This window comes from Euwallacea fornicatus, chromosome 9 (assembly GCF_040115645.1).
Source record: "Euwallacea fornicatus isolate EFF26 chromosome 9, ASM4011564v1, whole genome shotgun sequence".
NCBI classification, from domain to species: domain Eukaryota; kingdom Metazoa; phylum Arthropoda; class Insecta; order Coleoptera; family Curculionidae; genus Euwallacea; species Euwallacea fornicatus.
Genome location: NC_089549.1, coordinates 5,163,600 through 5,187,984, shown reverse-complemented (window position 1 = coordinate 5,187,984; position 24,385 = coordinate 5,163,600). Strand labels below are relative to the sequence as shown.

At 35.6% G+C, this 24,385-nt stretch overlaps 4 protein-coding genes across 10 annotated transcripts in view; 2 read left to right on the top strand and 2 right to left on the bottom strand.

Moving 5' to 3' along the window:
- The window catches only part of Ldh (Lactate dehydrogenase), a 52,462-nt gene that overhangs the window by 19,308 nt on the left and 8,769 nt on the right, over nt 1-24,385 (bottom strand). The window lies entirely within an intron of this gene.
- LOC136341222 (breast cancer type 1 susceptibility protein homolog) lies at nt 717-10,468 on the top strand. 6 transcript variants are annotated; one of them, XM_066285961.1, is made up of 19 exons: nt 729-1,393; nt 2,052-2,269; nt 2,440-2,709; nt 3,293-3,462; nt 3,742-3,927; nt 3,988-4,051; nt 4,472-4,500; nt 4,552-5,110; nt 5,241-5,487; nt 5,593-5,776; nt 5,836-6,170; nt 6,358-6,700; nt 7,075-7,316; nt 7,454-7,651; nt 7,861-8,097; nt 8,153-8,504; nt 8,667-8,807; nt 9,112-9,235; nt 9,304-10,468. In XM_066285961.1, the coding sequence occupies exons 1-19, from the start codon at nt 1,320-1,322 to the stop codon at nt 9,486-9,488; spliced, it is 4,158 nt and encodes a 1,385-aa protein (XP_066142058.1). In that variant the 5' UTR covers nt 729-1,319; the 3' UTR covers nt 9,489-10,468. The 6 variants fall into 6 exon arrangements, with proteins under 6 accessions (XP_066142054.1, XP_066142056.1, XP_066142053.1 ...); XM_066285960.1 differs by having other exon boundaries at nt 730-1,393; nt 4,460-4,500; XM_066285957.1 differs by having other exon boundaries at nt 717-1,393; nt 3,742-4,051; nt 4,460-4,500; nt 7,084-7,316.
- On the top strand, nt 11,298-23,113 carry Best2 (bestrophin 2). 2 transcript variants are annotated; one of them, XM_066285965.1, is made up of 11 exons: nt 11,298-11,584; nt 16,282-16,392; nt 16,854-17,025; nt 17,369-17,498; nt 17,606-17,844; nt 18,055-18,189; nt 18,871-18,978; nt 20,069-20,311; nt 21,534-21,786; nt 22,014-22,228; nt 22,363-23,113. In XM_066285965.1, the coding sequence occupies exons 1-11, from the start codon at nt 11,514-11,516 to the stop codon at nt 23,074-23,076; spliced, it is 2,391 nt and encodes a 796-aa protein (XP_066142062.1). In that variant the 5' UTR covers nt 11,298-11,513; the 3' UTR covers nt 23,077-23,113. The 2 variants fall into 2 exon arrangements, with proteins under 2 accessions (XP_066142062.1, XP_066142063.1); XM_066285966.1 differs by lacking the exon at nt 11,298-11,584 and adding an exon at nt 11,637-11,823.
- On the bottom strand, nt 23,298-24,352 carry Trmt112 (tRNA methyltransferase subunit 11-2). Its single transcript, XM_066285971.1, has 2 exons — nt 24,112-24,352; nt 23,298-23,651 (listed from the first exon to the last, which is right to left on the bottom strand). The coding sequence occupies exons 1-2, from the start codon at nt 24,187-24,189 to the stop codon at nt 23,355-23,357; spliced, it is 375 nt and encodes a 124-aa protein (XP_066142068.1). The 5' UTR covers nt 24,190-24,352; the 3' UTR covers nt 23,298-23,354.

Genomic DNA, 24,385 nt, shown 5'->3' with positions numbered 1-24,385 from the left:
CAATATGTTTTTCATTTACTTATTTTGATCAGAATTTATATTTTTTTTCAATTGCGATTGCAATTAAAATAAAATTGTAAAATATTTGTGTATCTTTCTTGCGCAGGGGCCACGCTAGTATTTTAGTCGATTAAGTGAAGTGTCTTTCGGGATTCATGGGGAGTGAATTGGAGTGCTGAGTGAGGTAATTATCAACAACGTTTCAGATCTTTAAATCAACAACAAAATATTACATACCCATAGTGAAGCAGTTTACCCCACCCAGCACCCCTATTCGCTCCACGATCCCGTAAGACAGTTGGATTTGGAAAAATGTTCAACTTAAAAAAAAGTGTGAAAGAGGCATTTGCGCGCCCTTGTCCCTTTAGAAAAGTTGTTCAAAATGACCTTTAGAATAACATATTAAAAAATCAGAACGATCGGAGCGAAAACCGTTTACGGTACTGTTACCAAGAAAATTATTATAGATTAATTGTTACATGTTGCCGTTTATAACAAAATTAATTAGATGTTACAGTATACTGATCATACTGTTATTTCATTTTATTTAACGAGCATGAAGGTGTATGAATACTTTTCCTGACCATTGTAGGACCATTATTAACGCCAGAAAAAATAATACGTTAAATCGAAAAATTCAATTTTTTCAAATTATTTCAACAACCAAAATATGTATGTATATTTTGGAGATTTCTAAACGCCACTTTCTTAGGCAACTTTTTTCCCATTTAATCAAATCTGTGTCTCTCACCGTTTCCAAGATCCCCATAGTGGCCTTCCTTATCTCGGACACCTTGTGAACGTCCCAATTGGAACCCCAGAAGTCCACGTCCGACTAGTGGACTGTCTAGATTCAAGCGGTGAATTTCCATCATCTAAGTCTGACCGGGGATTCCCGGCCGCCCAGGTCCGAAAAAGGGAACGGCCGACCAGATGAGCAAAGGGGAACAAGAGCGTTAAGTCGAACAGCAGGAACACTTAATACGTACTTCTTCCACTTCCAACTGACGGCGGCCATATAAAAACTGACAATTGATTGAGGGGGCTCTTCTATTCTCTAATAACAATTCAAAGTTGACAACACTCAGCCCGCCAAATTAATATTTTTGAGGTTATGGTTATTTGTTTTCGAAACGTAGAAGATCGTTGGTAAACAGTGCGAACTCGTAAACCAGAATTTTTTTAAACTTACGCCCCATTAATGCATTATTTTAATGTACAACCGGGTATAAAAGTAAATTGGCGATCTATAAACGTATAGAAAATTTTAAATGCTTTCTGTCAAAACGAATTCGTAGCTGGAAGTTTAGAGTATTATCATGGGGTCCAGCGAGCTGGAAAAATTATCTGCGATTCTAGTCTCACTCCAATCCAAAGTACAGTGCCCCATATGGTAAGTTTCAATTTAAGCTCTATTCACAATTTCCATTAATAAGGCACTAGACAAAACTAAGTGCCAATCTTATAATATCGAGAGTGGAATTATCCTAGGGAGTACCGTCAAAATGCTTAATCAAACATGACTCACATATTCAAGATTAACAAATACAAGGTCATTTTGATGTTATTCCCAGAGACCACTTTACATACAGAAACCAGAATTTGGCTCTTAGTGGCGTTGAATGAGTGTTCAATCATAAGGGTTTATGAACTGCTGGCAATTCAAGACAAAAGTTAATAGAATACACTGCAGGTGTGATAACTAAGTTTTTAGAATTCAGCCCATACTATTGGGGTTTACTAAGACAGGATGTCCTAAAAGTAATGGTTAAACATGATACTTCCTATGGGGGTATCAAAGCAGGGCCAGCAGTTCATATTACTAATCTGGTTTGTAGTTATATTTTTGACTCTAGATTATTTTGGCACATGAAAACTATTCCTCAATTTTTTACACCCTGTATATACGTGTATTTTGAAGAGTTGGTGTGTTGAAGAGAACTCTTTAGATATAGTCTTTCAAATAAAGTGAATCAATTAACAAATGAAATTCAACATCTTTCATTTGGATAACTAATATAGATAATTCAACTTGTTTGATTATATTTCAGTTTGAAGAATATAGAGCAGACAGTCGAACTAAATTGCCAGCATAGGTTTTGTGAAGATTGTGTTTTACAGCTAAAAAAAAAAAAAGAACTAGTTTGCCCCATTTGCAAAACTCAGATGAAGAAAAGGACCCCTATTTTTAAAGATTGCTTTGCTGATGAATTTGGCAAGTTTGTTAACAACGTTTCAATAATTATAAATGAAAAATATGGCCACAGTGGTGAGTTCACCTAAAAGGTTCACTGATTTTTTTTTTGGATCAATGACCATGATTTTAGATTAAGAGCTTTTCTTGAAATCAGGCGTCATCTGCACTTTTTGCACTGTAAAAGTTGACGCCAGCATGGTCACCCTGTGTGGAATACTAATGGCTATTTCAATTTCTTTTAGCTAATGAAGTAAATTCTGGAAACCTTAATCTAATGAAAATTGCGAGTCCTAATTGCGAAAATGTCGCCTTAATTTCCAAAGATAATTTTTCTTTGCCAAATAGAATGCGTTTTCACAAGGAAAATGAAGCAAATCCGTCGAACATGGAATTGTCAGATATCACACGAAATAAAGTTATCAGTTGGTTAAAGAAGGTACCCAGTAAATCAGATGTCCTTACGCCAAGCCCCCCTTGCGAGGAAGACTTTCAAATGCCTTCTATTTCTCAAGGTAACTGCATTCCCTGTTTTCAGAAAGTGCCACTTGACCACAGCAAAAATGAAATGAATATTCTTTCCACAGTGCCTCGAAGGACAAACAAAACACTTTAAAATGGGACCAAACTAAATTGTTCACCATATAGCCATGTTTGATATACATATTTAATTTCCTTCCAGTGAAAATTTAGTCTTTCTTCATCACTTTATTTAAAGAAGTTCAGCAAGAATCTTCTCTATGTGAGGTTTTATCAGGAGATTTTTAACATATTTTTTCATAGTAAATTGCACAAATACGTCATTTTTTTCATAATAAAATTAGTGGAATGCCCCTTAGCATTGCTTTTAGAGTTGAAAATAATTTTAAGTGATTTCTTTTAACCACATTTACTAAAAAATGTTTATTTTCCCAAAGTTCTAGGATGAATAATTTTGAAAATTTAGGTCTTCTGTTCGCTTAGTTTCTTACCCTAAACAGAAAATAGTGTAGAATAATTTTCCTCCATTAACTTGTAAAAAATTACTGGTCTTTATTTATACTGTTTTATAATTTTTTCTTTTTTCCTTCTTTTTCCTAAAATTACTATCTATTTTAGTTGCTCCTGTTAGTACCAAAGCATACAAAGACAGTCGACAGCGATCACAATCTTTGACTATACACAATAATCTACCTACATCACTATTGAAAAGGTACCAAAGCCTAGCTGAAGGGCTGAATGACGATTACAATATCGAAGAAATTCAGTCTGAAACTTTGGTTAAACAGGTGTGTAATTTTTGTGTTTTTTCAGCAAATACTGTACTGGGTATTGTATCCCCACACCGACTATAGAAAAACCCATGTAAATTTCAATATCATCTAATATTATATTTCCTATTCCTTTAAGGGCCAAGATAATTTTATAATTATTAAAAAAAGCTTTTTTACAGTTATAAAGAGATTAAATTAGGTTTGTTAAATGATATATAATAAAATTAAATTCCCTATTGACATTTACTTCTTGGCGTTGTTAGTCTGAGTTTTAGTAAATTTTTACCTCTGCAGGTGGAAAGGAAAGTAATACAAGACATTTTGGAAGATGAATGCCTCGCAAATTTCGAGCAAGCAGCCGAATCACTTAATAGGGGCGCAAAAATCACTCCCTTGAAAAGGAAACAATCCGATAAAATTGCCTCGTCCGAGAATATGTCTAATGCCTGTTCATACAGCGGGTGGGAGAGAATTGAGAATGTAAAAATGTGCATGAAAAAAGGCAATAAACAGCCGAAACCTTTAAAAATCAATTTGCAGAATAACACTAGCAATATTGCTCCCCGACAGATAAAAAAGAGGCGAAAAATATCTCCCAAGAAAGGTAAGCGTGTTCTCGATTACATTCATGAAGGGTGTTTCGAGTTGCAAAGGTAGAAACTTAACAACAAATTCTATGTCAAAAAAATAGTGCTAGTTTGCTATACAAAATGTCTTAGGATGCTTGTAGACCTCATTAAAGAAAAGCATAATTTTTGTGCCATTGCAAGGATAAAGGAGAGTTAGGAAATCGACAATACGCCAAAGAAATTTAATTTTTGCGAGAGATTTCCGACATGCGTGAACAGAACCGTTTCTCGTTTCGATTATTTGCTACTTATTGTATAGAGCTTTAGAATATTCTACTTTTGTTAGACTTATGAGCAAACTACTTTTTGATGCTGACTATCAATGTTCTGTTTTTGCAATTCGCAACATCCTGTATACATTATTTTATTTGCTTTTAATTAAGGTGAATCATCAGGTGGATTACAACACCCAGCAAAAGCAGAAGTAAGTTTGTGTTTAAATGAGATCTGTTATTTTCTTAAATGACATATTTAGAGTTTTCAAGTGCCAAAAGAGACCTGTCAAAATGAAAGAAACCCAACACCTCCACGTATCATAAACCAAAACGAGACCGTGATTTGTCACATTCCACCAATCTCCACAGAGCTCGACGACTTGAATTTGGTAGCAATTCAGCTTCATAACAATTTAAAGTCGTGCTTATCAGAGATTCGAGTAGAGCGAGAAGAACTGGACCTGACTTTTTCAATGGATAACTTTACAAATTTGCTGTCATATGCGGAAAAATTAGTGCACTTATTGCCCAAAGAAACTAATAGTAGCAATAGCAAGCCTGCAGTTAATCAGGAGAATGCTGCCACGCAAACCCTTCTGCCAACAGTCCGTTCAATTGCGAATCAAGTTGATTTTCAAGAAGACCGCAAATCAGTTTTGAATAAGCGTGTGCAAACTTTAACAATAGATTCTCACAGTGTTGAAATACAAGCTGATGACTTGCCCAATATTTCTAATTCGGTGCAATGGGAGCGGCATGTTCAAAGTATGGGGATCAAGTCAGAAAATGGTGAAGAACTTAGAGAAGGCAAAATGAAAGGTATTATACCGAAATGAAAGGTTTCTATATAGCATGTATAGCAGATGTCAATATACATAAGACAGACCTCAGATTTTTCTTTTATAAAGATAACCACACATAAGAAGATTCACTATAAGTTTTTTTTAAGATTCCAATGACCAGAGTCTCATGCGAAGAGTTCATGTCAAACCAAGTCAAGCAAAAATAAGCTCAAATACTTCTCTAGGGTCAAATGGCTCGCTTATCTCATCGAAGAAATCCAAAAAAAATAAGTCAAGTGAACCTATACATAACACATCTCAGGAATCGGCCATGATAAGCTCTTTGTCATCTATAAATAAATCTGGCCACAAAATTAGCAGAAAACTGACATATCCCCACACAGATCAGGTCAAGTAAGTCAATATAGTGTGTATGTAAGACATGGAATGATTTAACGTAGCTAAAGAATACTGCATGTTTGAAAGATGGTGAATATGGGAAAGTGATTTTTTTGTTAGGAAATTTAAGCGCATCAGAGAGCCCACTTCAGATAGTGAAGTGGAGGAAGAGGAACAACCAAATAAAAGAAGACTTATTAGGGACGATTTAACTGTAGAATTCGCAGATTCTGAAAACATTGAAGCAAACTCTGGCAATAAAGATCCTCCCGTTACTTCTAGTAGTGAGAAAATGGATTATGACGTAAGTATCTATTGTTGTCTTGTCAATTAACTCTAATTTTTTGAGAATATTTCTGTTAGCAATACCTTCTTGATGCAATGTTAAAGTATGACCCTGGTCCCATCACAAAAAGTGTCGTCATAGAAAACAAAATTTCTCCAAAAACGCATATTGATGAAAACAAACAACTTAAGTCTGGGGAAGCTCAAATTGACACTCTAAAGAGAACTTTCAAACCTACTAGAAAAACGCAAAAAAGTGGTAGTACTGTTGCCACTAGCTCATTCACTCCATGTGACGCTTTAGATAACTATTTTGATAAGTTTGATAAGGGAATTATGGAATATCAACAGACGTCGCCTTTTAATACTGAGTTCGAAATGGTGGAAAATACGCCGTATCCTGAAGTAACTAGGTAAGTAGTATTGATGGAAGAATTTGTTGTCTTCCGTAAAATTTCGGGATTATTAGTGGGGCATCCTGTATTTTCCGAAATTTTGCTTCGTTGTGCCTGTTACAATAACACGAAATAACAGGATTCAAGAGAGTTTGAACGTTTTTTACTACATATCTTAGGTATGTATGTACTATCTTCTTTTTAGATTCCCATCCAAAAAGAGTGTTATTCCCATTCCCCTTAATGGCCGTTCCCAAATTATAAGCAAAGGTTCGGCAAGCACCAGTAGCAGTAAGAAAAAACACGAGATGTTGCCAGACGAAAATATATTAAATGTTTCGAATAAATCCCTTTGTTCTTTGAACCGCAATATAAATATACAGTCTTACTATAAAATAGTCACAGATGATGTGCAGGACCTTCTGAAAGATCTGCACAATAACGATGATTTTTTCGGAGGTATTACTGAATCCGGGTCTGTCGGTGAAGAAGTGGCGAAAACTGGGAGTCATAAAACACGAAGTTGTTTTTCAAATAATATTGGAAATGTGAGTTAGGTATACTAATGGTTTATTAATAATTTGTACAAATTATCAAAAAAGTCTGGAAATATCCGAATATTTATTTTGTGTTTCACGTATGTTGCGAATTTTGAGCTTAACCGAGTTCATCAAATTGTCAACGTTTGTTGAATGTTAAAACACCATTTACTGGAACTTTCTTACGATTCAGGTTGATCATTAGCCATAACTTTGATACAAGTAAATAAAAATAAACGTCAGTATTATGAAAATGTATCATGTAGAGTAAATCGCTTGACTAGTTTATGGATTTTGATAAGGACGTATTATGTAATAGAATATTTTGATGGTTCCAGACTCTTTTGTGTTCGTTCATATTTCTCATTGTCAAATTTATTAAGGTTATGGAGAATATTAAAGATTTTGAGAATGATGAAGATATTGAGAATCAGCTTAAGAATATTAGTTTTCCGGATGAACAGTTAAAGCAAGATCAACTAAACGTTGCACAAACTATGACTTCAAATAAAATGAACAAGAGTAAAACTATTCTTGAAGAAGTTATTGAGAGTAGCGATGTTAGCGATGATGAAATTATTGAAACTACGCCTCAAAAGAACAAAGTGAGCTCATCACAACAACGGTAAGTGGCTTGGTTAAGTCGCTGTAGCTATAATATACAGGGTTTTAATATTATTTCTAGTTTTTAAATTTTTCTGTTTATTACATCTTATAACTAACACTTACTATTGTGTGTTTACTATATTCGATAAAATTTAGATTAATTCTGAGAAATCTGAACGATGCGGATAATTTTGAAGTTATAAATAAAGAGTTGGATTTCTGCTTGCCTCCTCCACCCGGATTTGACGATGACAATTCGACTTTTCCAGGCGATGATTTGGGAGCAAATCAAGAAAATACAAAAGAAAATTGCCCTATACCAGCATTGTGCGATCCATCTCTAACACCAGATAGGTGAGTTTTCGACTAAAATGAAAAATAGCTATATTTTTCTCATCAACTGTGACACTCTTGATATGAATAGATTATGAACCTTTCCATCGAATCAAGAATTTTAAAATAAAGCAGCATTTAACCAAATGCAAATTGTTGCAAAGACTTGTTTATTTTTGTTTAACTTCGTAAAAATGATTGAAACTTCATACTATTTCTTTTCTTTTAAGATTATCTGATTTGATCGTGAACTCCGAAGATATGCGGATTGGACTTGGCAAAATGTCTACACAGGAAAGCTTTATATTCGGTGCTTCGGTTTTCTCACAAAAACGTAAATGCGACACATTTACCCCAAAACGTACTCGAAAGATCTTAGAAGAATCTCAGAGCAGGTATGCTCCAATCGCTAAAAGTAGCATTCGACAGTCTCAGACCAAATATTCTCCTCTGGTTTCTACATCCAAGTAAGTCTAAAAAACTGTCTAAATCAGAGGTGATATTGAATTATGAATGTTTAAGACCGGCAAAAAAACCCAGTTTGATGACATCTACCCCAAATCAAAAGAGCATATTGAATTTCGTAGTATCTCAGCAAAGCGCATCACCCTCACAGAAAACACGACCCTGTATAATGTGGTCTAGGATACTAGATCGAGATTTAAACGTCTTTACGCAGTTGGAGTGCAGAAAGTTATTGACCACCTCTAAGGTGTTTACACCTCAAGTTACCCATGTAGTTGTTCTTGTTGACGAAAGCGGCAGAATCGTATCGCATACTGCGAAAATTTTACAAGCTATAGCTGCCGGTATTTGGGTGGTTCGATACGAATGGGCAGAAAAATGTTTATTGATGAAACAAATAGTTCCAGAGGTAAGGAACTGTGTGTCGTTTTTCCTCCACATTTATAAGTATCCAATCTCCTCAGTACAAACGTTGAAAGTTAATTTGGGACACGCTATATAGTAGAACCGTATGCTGGATATTTTACTAAAAATACCACCCACCTAATATGGGAAAATTATTGTTTTTTAGGAACCGTACGAAGCGTTAGACACAACAGGAGAACCTGGTCCTCGAACGTCGCGTTTGATCAGTAAATCACAGCCTCTTTTTGTTGGTTACAGATTTTATTTGGCTCCTCCATTGAGGGGTGTTTCGAAGCAGGACCTCGAGGTGAGTAATTAATGCTTTTGCATTAACGCTGTTTAAAATACATTATTATTTATGTTATTAATATTTGTAAAATTCTCCATTGCCGCTGTACATTGTTACAGGAGAAAAACATTGATTTCTGTAGTTTCTAAGAGAATTTTGGCAAATTGGGATATATTATGCATGGTATAATTTATTTATAAATCAATCAAAACTATAAATTTCTTCTGTAAAAATTTTAAGGGTTAACGTAGTTTATTTTCTCCGAAAGTTGATTACAAGTGAAATAAACACTCTTTGCCTACTTTTATTTGTAAATTTATAGTATGCGATCCGCCTAGCTGGAGGGGAAATCGTCGCCGAAATAAATGCGTTTTTAAAGAATCGCGACAAAATTGATGTAATCGTAACTGAAATTTCTGCTACTGAAGACATTGACAGATTTGAAGGTAAATCTTTAACATTCCAGAAAATTTTCACAATAAGATTTTCATTCAAAAACGTGAATTTGTTTTAGGATGGTTAGAAAACTTCAAAATCGTAACGGTGGACGTGGAATGGCTGTCGTCTTGCATTGGTCAATATAAGATTGTTAGCTGCCGTCCGTTCCTTGCAGCAGGAGACGAGTCTGTGATTTGTAATTTGGGATACCCCGACGCCTTAATGGAGTCTGTGCCATTTACCCTTACCGAAGCCGATTAACAAGATTTATTTAGGTATATACAGGGTAGACGCTTTTCGACCCCCCACGACTGGACTCTCGTTTATGTTAAGATATTCATTAAATTAGAACAAGTCTGTACAATATAATGCTTAGAAGGAATACGCATTCAAATTGAGGTTCAAGCGATTGGCGTTGCCAATATTTTCCTAGATGTTTTTGAAAAGTTTTTTTTTGGTTTATAGAAAATCTCGATATGCTACAAATCACAGTTTGTGTTTGCATGTTGGGAGAATGTAATGGAGTAGGAACATGGACAAATGTTCTTCTACCTGTTTTTTAACAATTTGGTGACAGCTTTCTGTTTCTAAAATTTAATTAAACTTACAAAGCAGTTAGATAATTTTTCTGCGAAGTGTAATAAACATCACCGATTTCGTGAATAAAGAAGATCGGTTTTTCAAAAAATGCAATATCTGTAACTACACTTTCAAAAATTAGGTAGTAAAGCAGTTGCCAATGGTGTTGCTTCGTGACACTTTTACAAAAAAAAAAAGAACCTGCACCTCGAAACGAGCTTTAAGAATGCTTAGGTAATTTTTTTTTAATTAAAATAGCTCGTTAGAGCCATTTATGATCTATACACAAAAAAGTTTTAAAAAATAAAGAATTCCCCATTTTAGAGCTATATTTATGAAAAAATTGGAACCAACGGAGCTTTCACGTTGAATCTCTTAAAATAATCGAAATTCTAATCAGGGGCGAGGTCGAAAAAGAGCCATCCTGCATTACTTAAGTATTAAGTTCCGGAGAACTTAATTCGGCAATAAACCAGTTATATTACCTCATAAATAAGGTATTAATCGAAACCGTCTGTTATGCATGTTAATCCATGCTTTGTATTTTATGTTGATTTTGTTGATTTTTAAAAACTATAATTATGAGTTCGTCGTTGCTTTTAAGGCTATAATCATACTTTGTTCGCACTTATGAAATATATTACTTTGGTTATTGGAGTATATGTTCATTGGTATTTCGCTAGTTTACTAGTAAAAATGAAACAGCCACGGCCCTCCAAAGAGAGACAACATTCAAAAGATGTCGCGGTATGCTCGTATGCCGACATTACCAGGCCTGTGGCAGACTGCAAGTTTAGGTTGGTAGAAGCGATTATTTTGAGACCATTTTTAAGGTTTTAATATTTTTTTAATTACCCCATGGATTGTGAAGATATCGGCGAACACAACTTAAAAAATATTGGTCCACGTGTATAAACTCCGCATGAACATACCATCGCTAACACTTTGTTTCCTAAATTAAGGGGGTCGCATTTTCAAAACAGTTTCATTTTTTTCCTTATATAGTTTTTGATATATTTAACTCAAATGCGGCATATGGGAAACGTCGCACGAGCGACATTCCAAAATAGTTATGGAACTTTACGGGGTGGTATTTTTCCTAGAGGCACGGTCCTAAGTAATCGCCCAATATTCGGGGTGCTCTACGTGAGGATATAGAATACCCTGCATACGCGTTGAAGTGCAAAACACTGCTTTCCCGGGGCTTAATTCACGAATAATCCTTAAAACAATTAATACACCTTTTATGGGAACCCGAAACATCGTTTTCAACGCTTCGACAGTGGGTTCGATTGTTTATGAGCTAACTGTTAATGGTACCACATTCTAATAATCTACATTTTTGGCTGCGAAGAATTTTCAATAAAATTTCTATGCCATTAATATGTAACAGGCGATCCGTCCTTACCACACATAGGTATACTCGTTCTCTGGTACATGTTACATGTATACAACAAAGCAATTCAGAAGGTATTCCCCACTAAGCACGACTGCCTAGCACACCTGAACTGCTGATGGCGATTGTTAATTTCTGTTTCAGCCGATTTAGTACCAGCCGATTACTTGTCGATGTAACAACAGTTGTTCAAATGACCTCGAAGCGCATTTTTTACGGTGAATGTGCGGAAGCGAAATTGTGAAGTAGGTTAGTGCAATAGTGAAATTGACGGGGCTGTAAAATAGTTTCGTTTATTCAATTCAAATAACATGACTGTGTCTTATGGCGGGTTGGTACCGAACGGAAGTACATTCGGGTGTTTTTGGAAAGTACTGGGAATGTAAGTTTTTGTGCTTAAGCCTCCGCCACAGTCACAAAAAGGATTGCCGTCTATAGTTTTATGTGCATTATGCAACTTCTGCTGTAAGAAGCGCTGTGCACTGTAGAATAGAAAATATGGCTATGCCAGTGGCCACCTTGTATATGTGCCTACATATGCACGTTCAATATGTTAGGGTTGAAGTCCACCGTTTAAACCCTGCCGATGCCGTTGGCACCAAGGTGGTTTAACAGCGAAAAGTGAGAATTTATTAATACGTTTATTAAATATAGAATGTTGTGTTTTGGTCTGACAACCTTCAAGCTCTGTACGTACCTTAATGTGACACCAAGAACAATGGTTTTAACATAACAATCCGCGCAAGCATGTACTCCCCATGAGGTACCATTCCTTCTTCCTTCGATTTAAACACCCACTGATTATCGTCATAACGTACAGGGTGCGTCTAAGCCTCCCCCTTGTTCAACTCTTAAACGATTCGTGGCGTTGAAATACGAAGGTAACTGCATTATAAGGTTTAAAATGCCGAGTTTGGACCTAGACTCTAGAGTTTAAACCGACAGTTTTAACGACTTTGGGGCATTTTTTTTTAATGGGAGGCCAGATCTTTGAATCGGTATATTAACTTAGACGGCCAATAACTCTTCATAGCTTTCCAAAGTTTCACGGTACCTGCCCTTTAGGTATGGATTTTTTAAATCGCTGCGTGTTAAAATTGAGGCAACGGGCAACTGATTGATGAAACCAGGGTCGGCCTCAAAAACCGGCATCTGCATTCATGTTTCCCAAATAAAAATTAAATTGCCCGCTATATCAATTTTGACCGACATTTTACGTAATTTAAAAAATCTGTACTTAGAACCATGAACCAGAAATAAACTGCAATTAACGTAAGAATAACCTATAACGGAAAATTGGTGATTGTAAGTAAGTGTGCATAATAAAGCTTCATGCCGTGTGTAATATTATTACGTAATATTGACCAGTTGTGGCAGGTTGATGGATTGGCATTTCCATGGTAACCACGCCACTATGGGCGTGTTGCTTCAGGATTTCAATATGCTGAAGGGTTTCACGGCTTTAGATTCATATCCTGCATAGGAAATACCAAAAAGACCCTACGCCAATGGCGTATAGAATAAAAATGAGGCGAAGAGGCGTCTTTTTAGAGCCCTTTCTCCTCTTTCATCTGGTAGTTTTAATACACGATTGGACACACACTGTACATATCTTACACACTGCATATGTAAGTTCTACTTGCGTCCCCTTTAATCAGAAAATCTGCCCATGTCGATTGAAATGGACGGATTCATTTTGATGAGTGGACGTCAATAGGTACCCAACATTAACAAAAGTTAATAATTGTTAATAACAATGCGCATCACTTTATTGACGATCTGTTGTTCCCGGATGTTTCTGTTTCGCTCAAAAGTGCAATTATCATCAGATGGTATACCGTGAAGAATTTGAATACCAAATAATTAGTGATTCGTATAAGATATTAAGAGATGGTAGTTTTAATTCCATTGTTTACCATTTTTCTCATAATTACTTCTCATGAGTAATTATTGTTATAAGTGAGAAACGATAATAGGAGGGCATAAAAAATCTTGGATAGTGTAGAAATGTTAACTTATCTTTATCATTTTGAAAACAATGTAAATATAACGTAACTACTATTATATGGATGTACGGACTGTCCCAATTTTGAGGGTGACTATTCGAATCGTGCAAACTGTAAGAGATAGGGGGTCGGTTAACTTGCAGCAAAATTCCCACTTATTTTTTGTAATTTTTTAAAAATATTTTATTATATTTTAATTTTTAGCTACGACTAACTTGAAAGTCGCATTACCTGAACTAAAAATTCGGATTTTTTAAAAAAGAGGAAAGTCTGATAAATCGGGGGATTACTCGTTTATTCCTCATAAGAAATACAAATTTCTACTCAAAATATTCTCAATGAGTCGCAGAATTAAACTCTCAAACAATATACGAGGTGTTTTTCTTTGAACAAATTCAGTTCTGAGCCCTTAAGCACGAGTTAAAGTTCAAAACTAACTGAAAACATGAACTTTCGTAAATTCTCGGATTATTCGCGTATTCTCTATAAACAAAAACAAAATATTCGAGGTAAATCGCAGAATGCAACTCTCAAGCAATAACCGAGTTGCTTCATTTGAAAAAAATGAGTTATGAGCCCTCGAACGCAGGTTAGACTTCAAAACTGCCTCAAAATATGTAGTTTCATCAATCCTCAGGTTACTCGCTTATTCCTGATAAAAAAACGTAATAAATTTCTGTTTAAAATATTCGCAACAAATCGCAGAATCCAACTTTAAAAAGATATACGAGGTGCCTCATTTAAAAAAAATGAGTTATGAGCCCTTGAACACGAACTAGACCTCAAAACTAGCTAAAAACAACAAAAAGTTTCATAAAACCTCCGATTACTCGCTAATTCTCTATAAAAAAATGTTCATAATGAATCGCAGAATTCAATCATTACACAGTATACCGAGTGTGTCATTTGATGTACACATGAAAATGCATTAATTTTGAAAATTGCTCGACCTTAAAAGGTCATTATAAAACATTGTGATATCTATGCGAATGCATATCGACAAAAAGCAAATTCAGACCCACAAAAAAAATGCGTTGCACTGACGCCCACTTTCCCTTGGATCCGCCACTGTTTTTCGCCAAAATAGATACTTTGAGGACTAAGCAGGTGAAGCGCTAAAGCAGTTAAGTAAACCAAAGATATCATAATTTTCGCCTACATGCTCCAGTACACATATTACTTCAAGATGAAACAGTTAAGAAGACCTCTTTAACGTGATGTAGCCGACCCGACGGAGAGATAATAAAACTAATCCACTCTTAAGTTTTTTGCATATTACTTAACAGTAGAACCAGTTCTTGTTGAGGTTCTAAGGAGATCAAAAATCATAATCAATATGTAGAGGCTTAGAAATGTATGTTGGAATATCGTTTTTGCTTGATATCAGGATGATCAAAGCGCGAAAATTGCGAATTACCATATCTATAATGTATGTATTCATAAAAAATTTACCGGTCATATTTAGTTTTAAATGATGTTATTACTATTAAAAAAAAATTGCCAGAGGCGATCTTTTAGCAAAAAAATACAATTCATAGAACGTACTTTGCTGGAATTCCCGAGGAAAATTGGGAGGGAAGTGGGGAGCTTCAGATGTTATTGAAATTAATCGCAATCGGTTCGCTATTTCATGAACTCAGGAATATTTTCAAAAATCATACAAATCTCTGGGGAGCTCACGGCTCGAAACGAATTTGGAAATTCTGCTTTGAAGCATCCACAAAACTGTTCGTCACGTATAAATTCTACGCATATGAAGACAGCACTGATCGATCAACAGTTTTTGCATTTTCAGATCCGACATAGAAATTTCCTAAAATCAATAAAAAAATTTTTAACTTTAGAAAATATTGCGTGCAAGCGACCAATTCACTTTAAATTCAATTTTATAGCGCCGCGCCTAAGCCTTATTAACAATAATTAATATTCCTGGCAAGTTAAATACGAGAATAAATTGTCTTTTCACTGAATGTTAATTTTTACCCAGAATTAGTATTTGCCAATTTTGTAACCTTCAGATTTTTTTGATTGGTGAGAAAGGTCAGCAATCAGCGAGTCATTTCAAATCCACTAAATTGTAGGAGTTTGCGTTACTGAGCGTGGCAGCGAATGTGTCAACGGCTTAAAACACTCTGTATATATAAAAAAAAATTATACAGGGCGTTTTTTTAACATGAGCCATAGGTATTGGTGGTGGAAGAGGGTTTGTGGCCGACATTATTTACGGAGAAGCGACAGAAATGTTCAGTAACAAAAATGTAGGCTTTAATGGACAAGGAATTGATGTTTCCTGCAGCATCCCTCAGAATCAACTAGCAGGCACAAGTGCAACATGGTTTTAACGGAATTTCAATTTCAATTGGAAACATCGGCTGAACCTTTCAAGAATAATGATCAGCTCGAAAATTTTTGCTCATTCGAAGAAAAGAAAAACACCGAAATTCATTTTGTTAACGTAAAAAGAAATTATATACCGGGTGAATTTTAAGTAGGGATTTTCCTTTTAACATGCCATGGAGCCCGAGAAACTAAGCAAAATCTTTATGTAACATTTTTTCGAAATCTCAAAAACAATCGAAATACGCGTGTGTGAAAGTTTTAATAAAAAAACAAACCTTTAATTATTATTCACAGATTGGCAACCAAAGGTGGTCGAAATTTGTCATTATGTTAGTTTCAGTCGTAAACGCCAAAAATGTTCATATAACCCCACAGATAAAAATGACATGTATTTAGGTCTGGCGTTCTCGCGGGCCATCTTACTGGTTCATTGCGACCCGTCTACCTGCTAGAAAATTGATAATTCACAAAAACTCCTTTCTTTTTTTTAAATATTCATCTTTTTGGCTGTTTTTGAGAATCGGAAAAATGTTATATACAGATTTTGTTTAGTTATTTGAGGTGTATGTCGCGTTAAAACGAAACTCTCTACTTCAGATACACTCCAAATTTAATAATAAAATCAATAAAGGAATTTCTAACTTAAAAATAAAGTATAAAGGCCACAAAATGGATACATATTCGAACATTTCTTCAATTTAATGCGTATTTAGAGTTGTTTCCTTTGTTTCAGATGGCGAGGAAGTGTGTATAAATTGGTCTGGAGGGAACTCGTAGCATATTTAGGTGTATATTACTCAATAAATTTACTTTATCGTTTTGGTTTGAACGAGTCGCAACAAAGGTAAGATATGTTCCTTGTTATTCTTTGTTAGATATCAAAATTGCCGAAGTTTTGCCGGATAACTCGCTTATTAACGAACGTACATGCTATTGCCATTAGATATTTTGGGTCGTCTCGTTAAGAACTTTCGAAAAAACCCTATTTATATATTTATTGAATTACGGAATGAAGAGAATAGCCTTCATTTTACTCAGGTATCAGTTATTATTGTCAAAAACGCCATTCTATTTGCCAAAATTAGAACAATCACTATTTATGTAACTCGTCAAAAAACGCAATTTAATGTAACGAGTGGGATTTTACAGGGTGAATGAAGCCAAGTCTCCGAACATTTTTTGCTAATTAAGTTATGAAATTAAGCTACTTATTTCGTTAAGTAACTAGTTGCGAAATGAGGCCCATTTAACCACCAAACTGTCACTTTACTCGTCAAAATTAGAAAAAATAATGATTTATTTCAGAGTCTTCGAAAGAATACGAATGTATTTTGGTCAACAAAGTGAAACTATACCGATGTCTTTCGTCCTAGGATTTTATGTATCTCTTGTTGTTAAGAGATGGTGGGAGCAGTATAAACTTTTGCCATGGCCAGACACTTTGGCACTATTTCTAAATGCGGGTATTCCTGGAGGTGTAAGTAAATATCCCTTACTAAGGTGGATAGGTGGTGGTATGACTTAACTCAGAGAACTCGCATCCAGGAGGGAATGTTCCTTCTCTGCCTTCAGAGTGAAATAGAGAACAGACGCACTTAGCGCTGGAGTTCGCGATTGCTCGAGGCGGAGAAGTTTCCACCATGGGTCGCATACGTACTATTTTATGACAAATTAACGGAAAAAGAAGAAAAACGTGAACTTAATAGAATAATATATAAGGAACTTAATGTTTTTCTATAGGCGGCAGAGTTTAATAAGGAATTACTTATGCAGACAAAAAAAGTTATTTAGTCATCCCTCACTGAACTTCTTTTTTTCAGGGAGAGAAACAAAGACTGATGAGAAGGAACATAGTTAGATATGCGATATTAGCTTATGTTGTTACATTAATGAGAGTATCATTAAGAGTTAAGAAACGATTTCCTACGTGGCAACATCTAGTCGATAGTGGTATGTTAACTTATAATTTTTACCCGAGCTAACCTGAATTAACCCGAGTCAGCCAGAAAATTGAAGTGCATTTGGGAGGAATATTGCGCATATTTTAAAATTTCCAGGCATAATGATGGATAGCGAAAAAAAAATTTTCGAGCTTATGGATCAAAAGACTCCAATGTCGAAGTATTGGATGCCCTTAGTGTGGGCAGCAAATCTGATAAACCGAGCGAGGAAAGAAGAGCTGACAACTAGCGATCATATAGTTCAAACCATACTCACAGAACTGTCGGATATTCGACGCAGATTAGGAGCTCTAATTGGATATGACACTGTTTCTGTGCCTTTAGTTTATACCCAGGTCAGTCTCTACGGTATACAGGGCTATTCAAAAAATTCTGAAACTGCCTGACAACCCACAAGTAGTGATGTCATGGACATCAATTTGTTTGCCCCTGTATAAATAGCTGTCACCGACAGCAGCTCTGTATAACATATGACTGAGGTCAGAAGTCTAATAGATGTCGAATCTCTGTACACATGGGCGATCTCTGTAAATTTTATTTTCCAGGTAGTATCTCTTGCCCTCTACGTGTACTTCGTAGCAGCGTTGTTAGGTAGACAATTTGTACCGTATGCACCACCAGAAATGAGAGGTAAAATTGAGGATCCAGATATATTCTTTCCATTTTTTACGGCTTTACAGGTACGTGATTATATTGACATCTAGTATACAGTGTTTCCAACATAAGGATGCCCAGCATGGGGATCTCGTAAATGGTAAGAGATGCAGCTAAAAATTTCCTTATTTAGAGGTTTACGTACCACTTTCACCTTATCCTGGACAGAGTGTATACCAATATGCCCAGGCTAAGGGACATCCTTATCTTGGACACTCTGTAGCTATAATAAAACTAAAGTTTATGATGGATGAATATTTAAATTGTGAGAAACACTCTGAAATTCCTTTTCTTAATCGCTGACGAATGGCAGTTTTGTTTTATACAGAAAAGAAGAAGAAAAGATAAAGAAAGAAAAAAGAAAAGAAAGACGCAGAAAAAAAAAAGAAACAAATGGAAGAGAAAGGAGAAAAGAAGGAAGAAACAAGAAAAAGAAAGAAAAAATAAGACAGAAAAAATAAATAAAAAAGAAAAGGAAGATGAAGGAAAAAAGAAAGGGAAAAACTGCCATCGTTCAACAATTAAAAACAGGAATTTCAAAACATTTCACATAATATAAATATCCATCTATCGTGAAGCCGTTAGCCTAGGGTGAATGTTATTAGACGTTATTTCCAAAAATGAAAAAAAAAATCAAATATGATTTGCACGATATCTATAGAGGATAACATATTATGAAGCAATTCCTAAAAGCGATATTGTTACAGTTCTGTTTTTACATCGGATGGCTAAAAGTGGCGGAAGTCCTTATCAATCCATTTGGCGAGGACGACGATGACATTGAACTTAATTGGCTCATTGACAGGCATATCAAGGTAAGCAAAGACGGTTTTGACTAGGACGCGCCATTCGAACTGAGTGACTGTTGCGTTTTCAAATCAATTCAATTTTCACAAAACTGAACGAAAAGTGAAATCACAAATATCGATATTTTTGTCAAAACTTTTTCATTTTTCCAACCCGCCGTACACCAGAGTTCGGAAGCTTTGAGTACGAGTACGTACCACTACGTTCAGGTACGAAACTTCCACGTAGACGTCGAGTACGCACGGGTACGTCCGAGTGCAAAATGAGTACGCTCAAGGCAGAAAAGTGCAAGTTAAGGTGTGAAACTTCGAGTTCCACTATGTACGATCATTCGTCATCGTATCATGAATGCTCAGTTCAAATAATGTTGCTTGTTGAATGTTTTGTGCACACGATTCGATTACTATGGATGGTCACTTCTGTAGATTTCTTGTCTTTATTATTTTAACATAAACAATATCAGTTTAGAATAGGAATATTAAAACGTGCTTAGGCCGCCCGTTTCTGTGTTATCACATACGCCACAATTTGGTACCGTTTTACACGACAATACCATGTTTGTTGATTTTGAATATAATTGGTTGCCTACAATAAAATTGTGCATTAAAGTAAAACAATTGAACAACTGAGCGTTAAACGATCAATTTTGCATACATTAAACAAACGTGTTATGGCAATCGACGGGAAAATATTTTTCAAAGTAGTAGTGATTGATGTATTAAAAAAAAACAGTACATAGCACTGCACATGCAGTGCCTATTTCCTGATTTGGCTGTAAATGATTAAATTTTATAATATTGAATTTTTTTCGATTTAGAGAGTTGAGTTGAGGAATCGATAAAACTACGCCTCCGATCTCTGTTACTTAGTTTTCTGAGCAAAACTAAAATACTTGTTCGTGATCTCGTTTTCATGTAAAGCATAAAAAATACATTATTCATAAAAATCGGTTGTAAAAAATATTGTGCTTTGCACGACCGACAAATATGTTTTGCGTGGCTAATCAGCACGCTCGATAATACACTACTTTACGGTCTTGCATCTAAACATTTCATAGTCTTTTAGGAGCTTCAAAAACATAATTTTTCCCCATTTCAGGCGGCCTACATTATAGTCGACGAAATGCATGAAGAACATCCAGAACTACTGAAAGACCAATACTGGGACGAAGTGGTTCCGAAAGAAATACCTTACACCATAGGGTCTGAACATTATCGACGGGAAGAACCGAAAGGCTCAGCAGAAATGTATAAATTAAAGCCAGTTGATAGCTTATACGCTAATTTGCTTCCCAGTGGTAATCCCAAGAAGTCCATCATAGATGACATGTATGCTGACTATGTAAGTATTGTACAGGGTGTTTCTAAAAGTGAGGGCAAGGCCCCGGAAATGAAAAGGTCTTTTCAAAAGATTATACTTCTGCTTATAAATTTTTTTCCAAAAACTTACCATTTCGGAAATACAGCTCTTCAAAATGTGATAGCAAAAATGGTATATTCTAAATAACTTTTCTGATACTTGATGAAACTTAATGAATTTGTTTCAAAGCAATAAATCTATCTTTAATAATTTTAACTCAAAAATGTTGTTTATTTTAGTATCTAGGCGATGGAGTAAAAAATACACGCAAAATCTCATTGTTTTTGTAAAATACGTTTTCTGACAAAATGGTATATTTCTGGAAAACGGTTTGGTTCATGTACATCAATCAAGAGTATCCCCTTTTTCTTAAGTAGATCGGAAACCTAATAAAGCACGTAATGGTTTTAAAAAACCGAAAACTTTGAAAGCTTATGGATATAGAAGTTGAAGGTAGTCTCCCCGAAGACGTGGAAAGATGTATTAGGCGCAATCCTATTAACTTTGGTATGATACACGAGTAATCCAAAATTCATGCAATTATATTAACGGAGAGAGAAGTTATTTAGGATATCCCATTTTCGTTATTAAATTTTGAAGAGTTGTATTTCCGCGAGAGTAAGATTTTGGGAAGCAATTTATAAGCATAAGTACAATCTTTTGAAAAAAATCGTTCAATTACGGGATATTATCTACATTTTTGAAAACACTCTGTATACTTACAATTACTTACGAATGTATTGTTAAGTCACGCCTTTCTTAACAGCGGGCGTAAAGCTGCTTTAATGCAAGCACGTGCAGTATGCATAAAACATCGATCCTGAGCATGCGTACTAAAAAAATGTTTTGCTGCACGCAAATCAAAATAGCATGTATCAGTGTTAAAGCTTTTTGTCGATATTTAACATTGACATGCCTGTGGCAAATCGTTTTACGACACGGCTGCCTGTTAAATTTTTACCGCACGCTGATATTATGGAGTTAATGCATAAGTGCTCGCAGCAAAAGTAATCTAGATACATCCGTGAAAGTTCCTTTGCCGCACTCAATTGCTGACAACTGCAATCAGCGTACTGTAAGGTATGACTTCGGAATTGTTAGACAAGTGACTATTACTGCACTTTGCTGATCGAACTCGGTCGCGTCATTCAGTCAACAGCAATCAGCCTGAAATATATAAGTTTACCTTTCTGCATCATTGTAGGAAAGCGTCGATACTCCCATAGTTGAACGGCGAAAAAGTCAGAACTGGTTTTCCAGGCAAATATCCAGAACTGGAATGGGGTCAGTGCGGTCAGCGTCAACAGCATATTCTTCAGGAGGCCTCTTTGCGCGACCAAGAGGAAATTCGGTTTATGCTAACCCGGAAAACGGACAAATACACGTTCCTCAAAAGATATCATTATATGATAGGCTAGTTGGACGCAGATCAGGAAGAAATCAGAAGTTCAAGTCTGGTAAGAAAAATAAACTTTTTAACTAATTTTAATTGAAATAATTTAATTTAATTAACTTTACATAAAATTAATGAAAAAAGAAAACATATCACCCTTAAATCTCCAGGTAATCTACGAAAGGTCCACCTTTTTTAATGTGAAGTCTATTTTCAAATTTATTAGTTAATAAGTATGAAGAGGGGTTGCTAATTAGGGCCTTTAACTTAAAAAACGTGTGTGGTTTTCAGGTCAAAAGTTTGCTGGTGCGTCCTCCATGCAAATAAAAAACAGACCTCGAATTCCGACCCCTGATGTCACGAAAGAAGTGTCCGAACGTGAAAACCAAAACCGATATGTACTTACGTCCGGTAGCAACGCCGCCCTGCCAGGCTCAAGCTTAAACATGATGTCGCAACTGCCAAGTTATCCAGGATATGCATCCAACGATGTTCCAGTGGTACAGGTAAGCGAGATAATAAACGAAACAATATGGGATGTTCACACATAGCTTTAGCTGTTTTCCATGCAAGTCTGTGTATATTCAACTGTGTATATTGAGCTTATTACAAAGTTTATCTCCACCAGTTTTCATTGCAGGTAGTGCTATCACCCATCCAAGAGTTAGATGGTTCGGGTTCAGTAAATAACACGCTTCACGCTCACTCGCCTGGTACTGCCGCACTGGCACAAGCAGTTTTATCGCCCACTTTGGGGCCACTGTTAGCAAACCCTGTTAGCGTACCAATGACCGTTTCACAATTAGCTCAACTAGGATTCGACTCCGCACGAAATAGTCCCTTATTTAAAAGAGCGTTTGAAAGCAAAGATATTAAAAATCCTACTTTTACACAGGCATTCGACACAGAACATACAGTTAGCCCAGTAACACCGCTAACCTTGACTGAAATATTTGACGAATTTCACGAGAAAACGAGAAGTGGTTTTGGAGGTGATGAGAAAGATGGTGGCAACGCTGAAGAGCGGGAAATTCCGCCACACCCACTGGATACGAGAGCTGCAGAATCGCCTCGAGCGAGAAAAGCTACTGAAGGAAAACATTTCTATCTTAGGCAAAGTACGTCTTTGTCCCATGAGGGCGGATCTCATCCCAAGCGCTCGTTGAGTCCCTCAAGATCAAGCACTCTAGAACCTTCCGAAAAATCGTCTACGATCAGCAGCAGTGCGTCAGCTCCTAATTCACTAGCATCATTGGGCGGTTCAGAAAACGTTTCTGAGTCACCAAAATTACGGAAAATATCGAATGTGTCGCAATCGGCAGCTGTGCCGAAACGCGGGGAAGTATATGTGTGATATAGCTACTAGAATATTAAACTTATTTTATGACAAATTGTTTTTTCATATGTCTACCCTTTCCCATTTGAAGAACCAAAGTAGTAATATCAGTGAATTGACCATTACCATCAAAACCCTGAATCCTTAAGATATATTGTCAATATGGCAACTATGTGAAAGAACTGTTGGTACTGTACTGAATTGGGTGCACTAACAATGTGTCTAATAATGAGCAACAATTAAGACCATAGTAATATATAATACCAAATAACTGTAACATCCATAACGAGCACATGTCAGATTTCATCCTCATTTAAAAGCATGTTGGGTATTCCATTACTAATTGGAAATTTCCTACCAGTCTCTGGGCAAACTAGATCTCCTTGAATGACATCAATTTCCAGTAAAGCATGATGAGCCTTTTTTAAAAAATCTTCATTGTTCTCATAATTGTCTGGTGCTTCTTTGGGTAAATCTTTGGAGTGGCCCAAACTATCAACTGCTTCATACAACACAGACCAATCTATTTTTGGGATTAGCTTGGACATGAACTCCATATTGAAACTGATATCTACTAATTTTATGTCTATTGCCTGAAATAAAGCAATCTTAGTGTATATAGTGTCAAGGCAAACACTAGATAATGAAATGAAAAATCATTGAGGAACATGTAAAGCTTCCTTCACTGTTATGAATAATGACTGAAATGTATGCCATGGTCAAGGCACTGAGGTATAATAACTCCGAAGTGATTTGGCACAAAACACTCAATTTAACATAAGACATAAAACTTGGACATGTCTCACATTATACTATGTCAAACTTGTGAACATATTTGGCCCATATATTTCGCATTTTGAAAGTTTTTTATGGTATATTTAAGTGTTGTGGTGCCAATTTATTAATGTAGGTTGAGGAAAGTTTGAACTTGACTTGTGTGCAATAGGGCATTAAAACTATATTGATTTATCATCAAAATTGGATCATAAGAACAGAAATGGCTTTAATGATAATGAATTAGTACAATATACTTGATTTTGTACTATAACTTACTTTAATTATTAAAGGATACCCAACGTTCACGTTTCGAATGCTCTTCGACGTCAGCATATTATGCGTAATCAGCTTCATTTTTTATATCATTTATAACATTCTAACGAAATATTTACGTATAAAGTAATAATTATTATTTTGTATTTATAAATGTTATGTGTATGTAACTATATTTTTAATTCTCTTGGATGTTCACGTCGCCATTGCATTCAAATTCAAAAACTTAACCTAACCTTACTTAACAGCATTGTCAAAATGCCAATTTTGCGTCGAA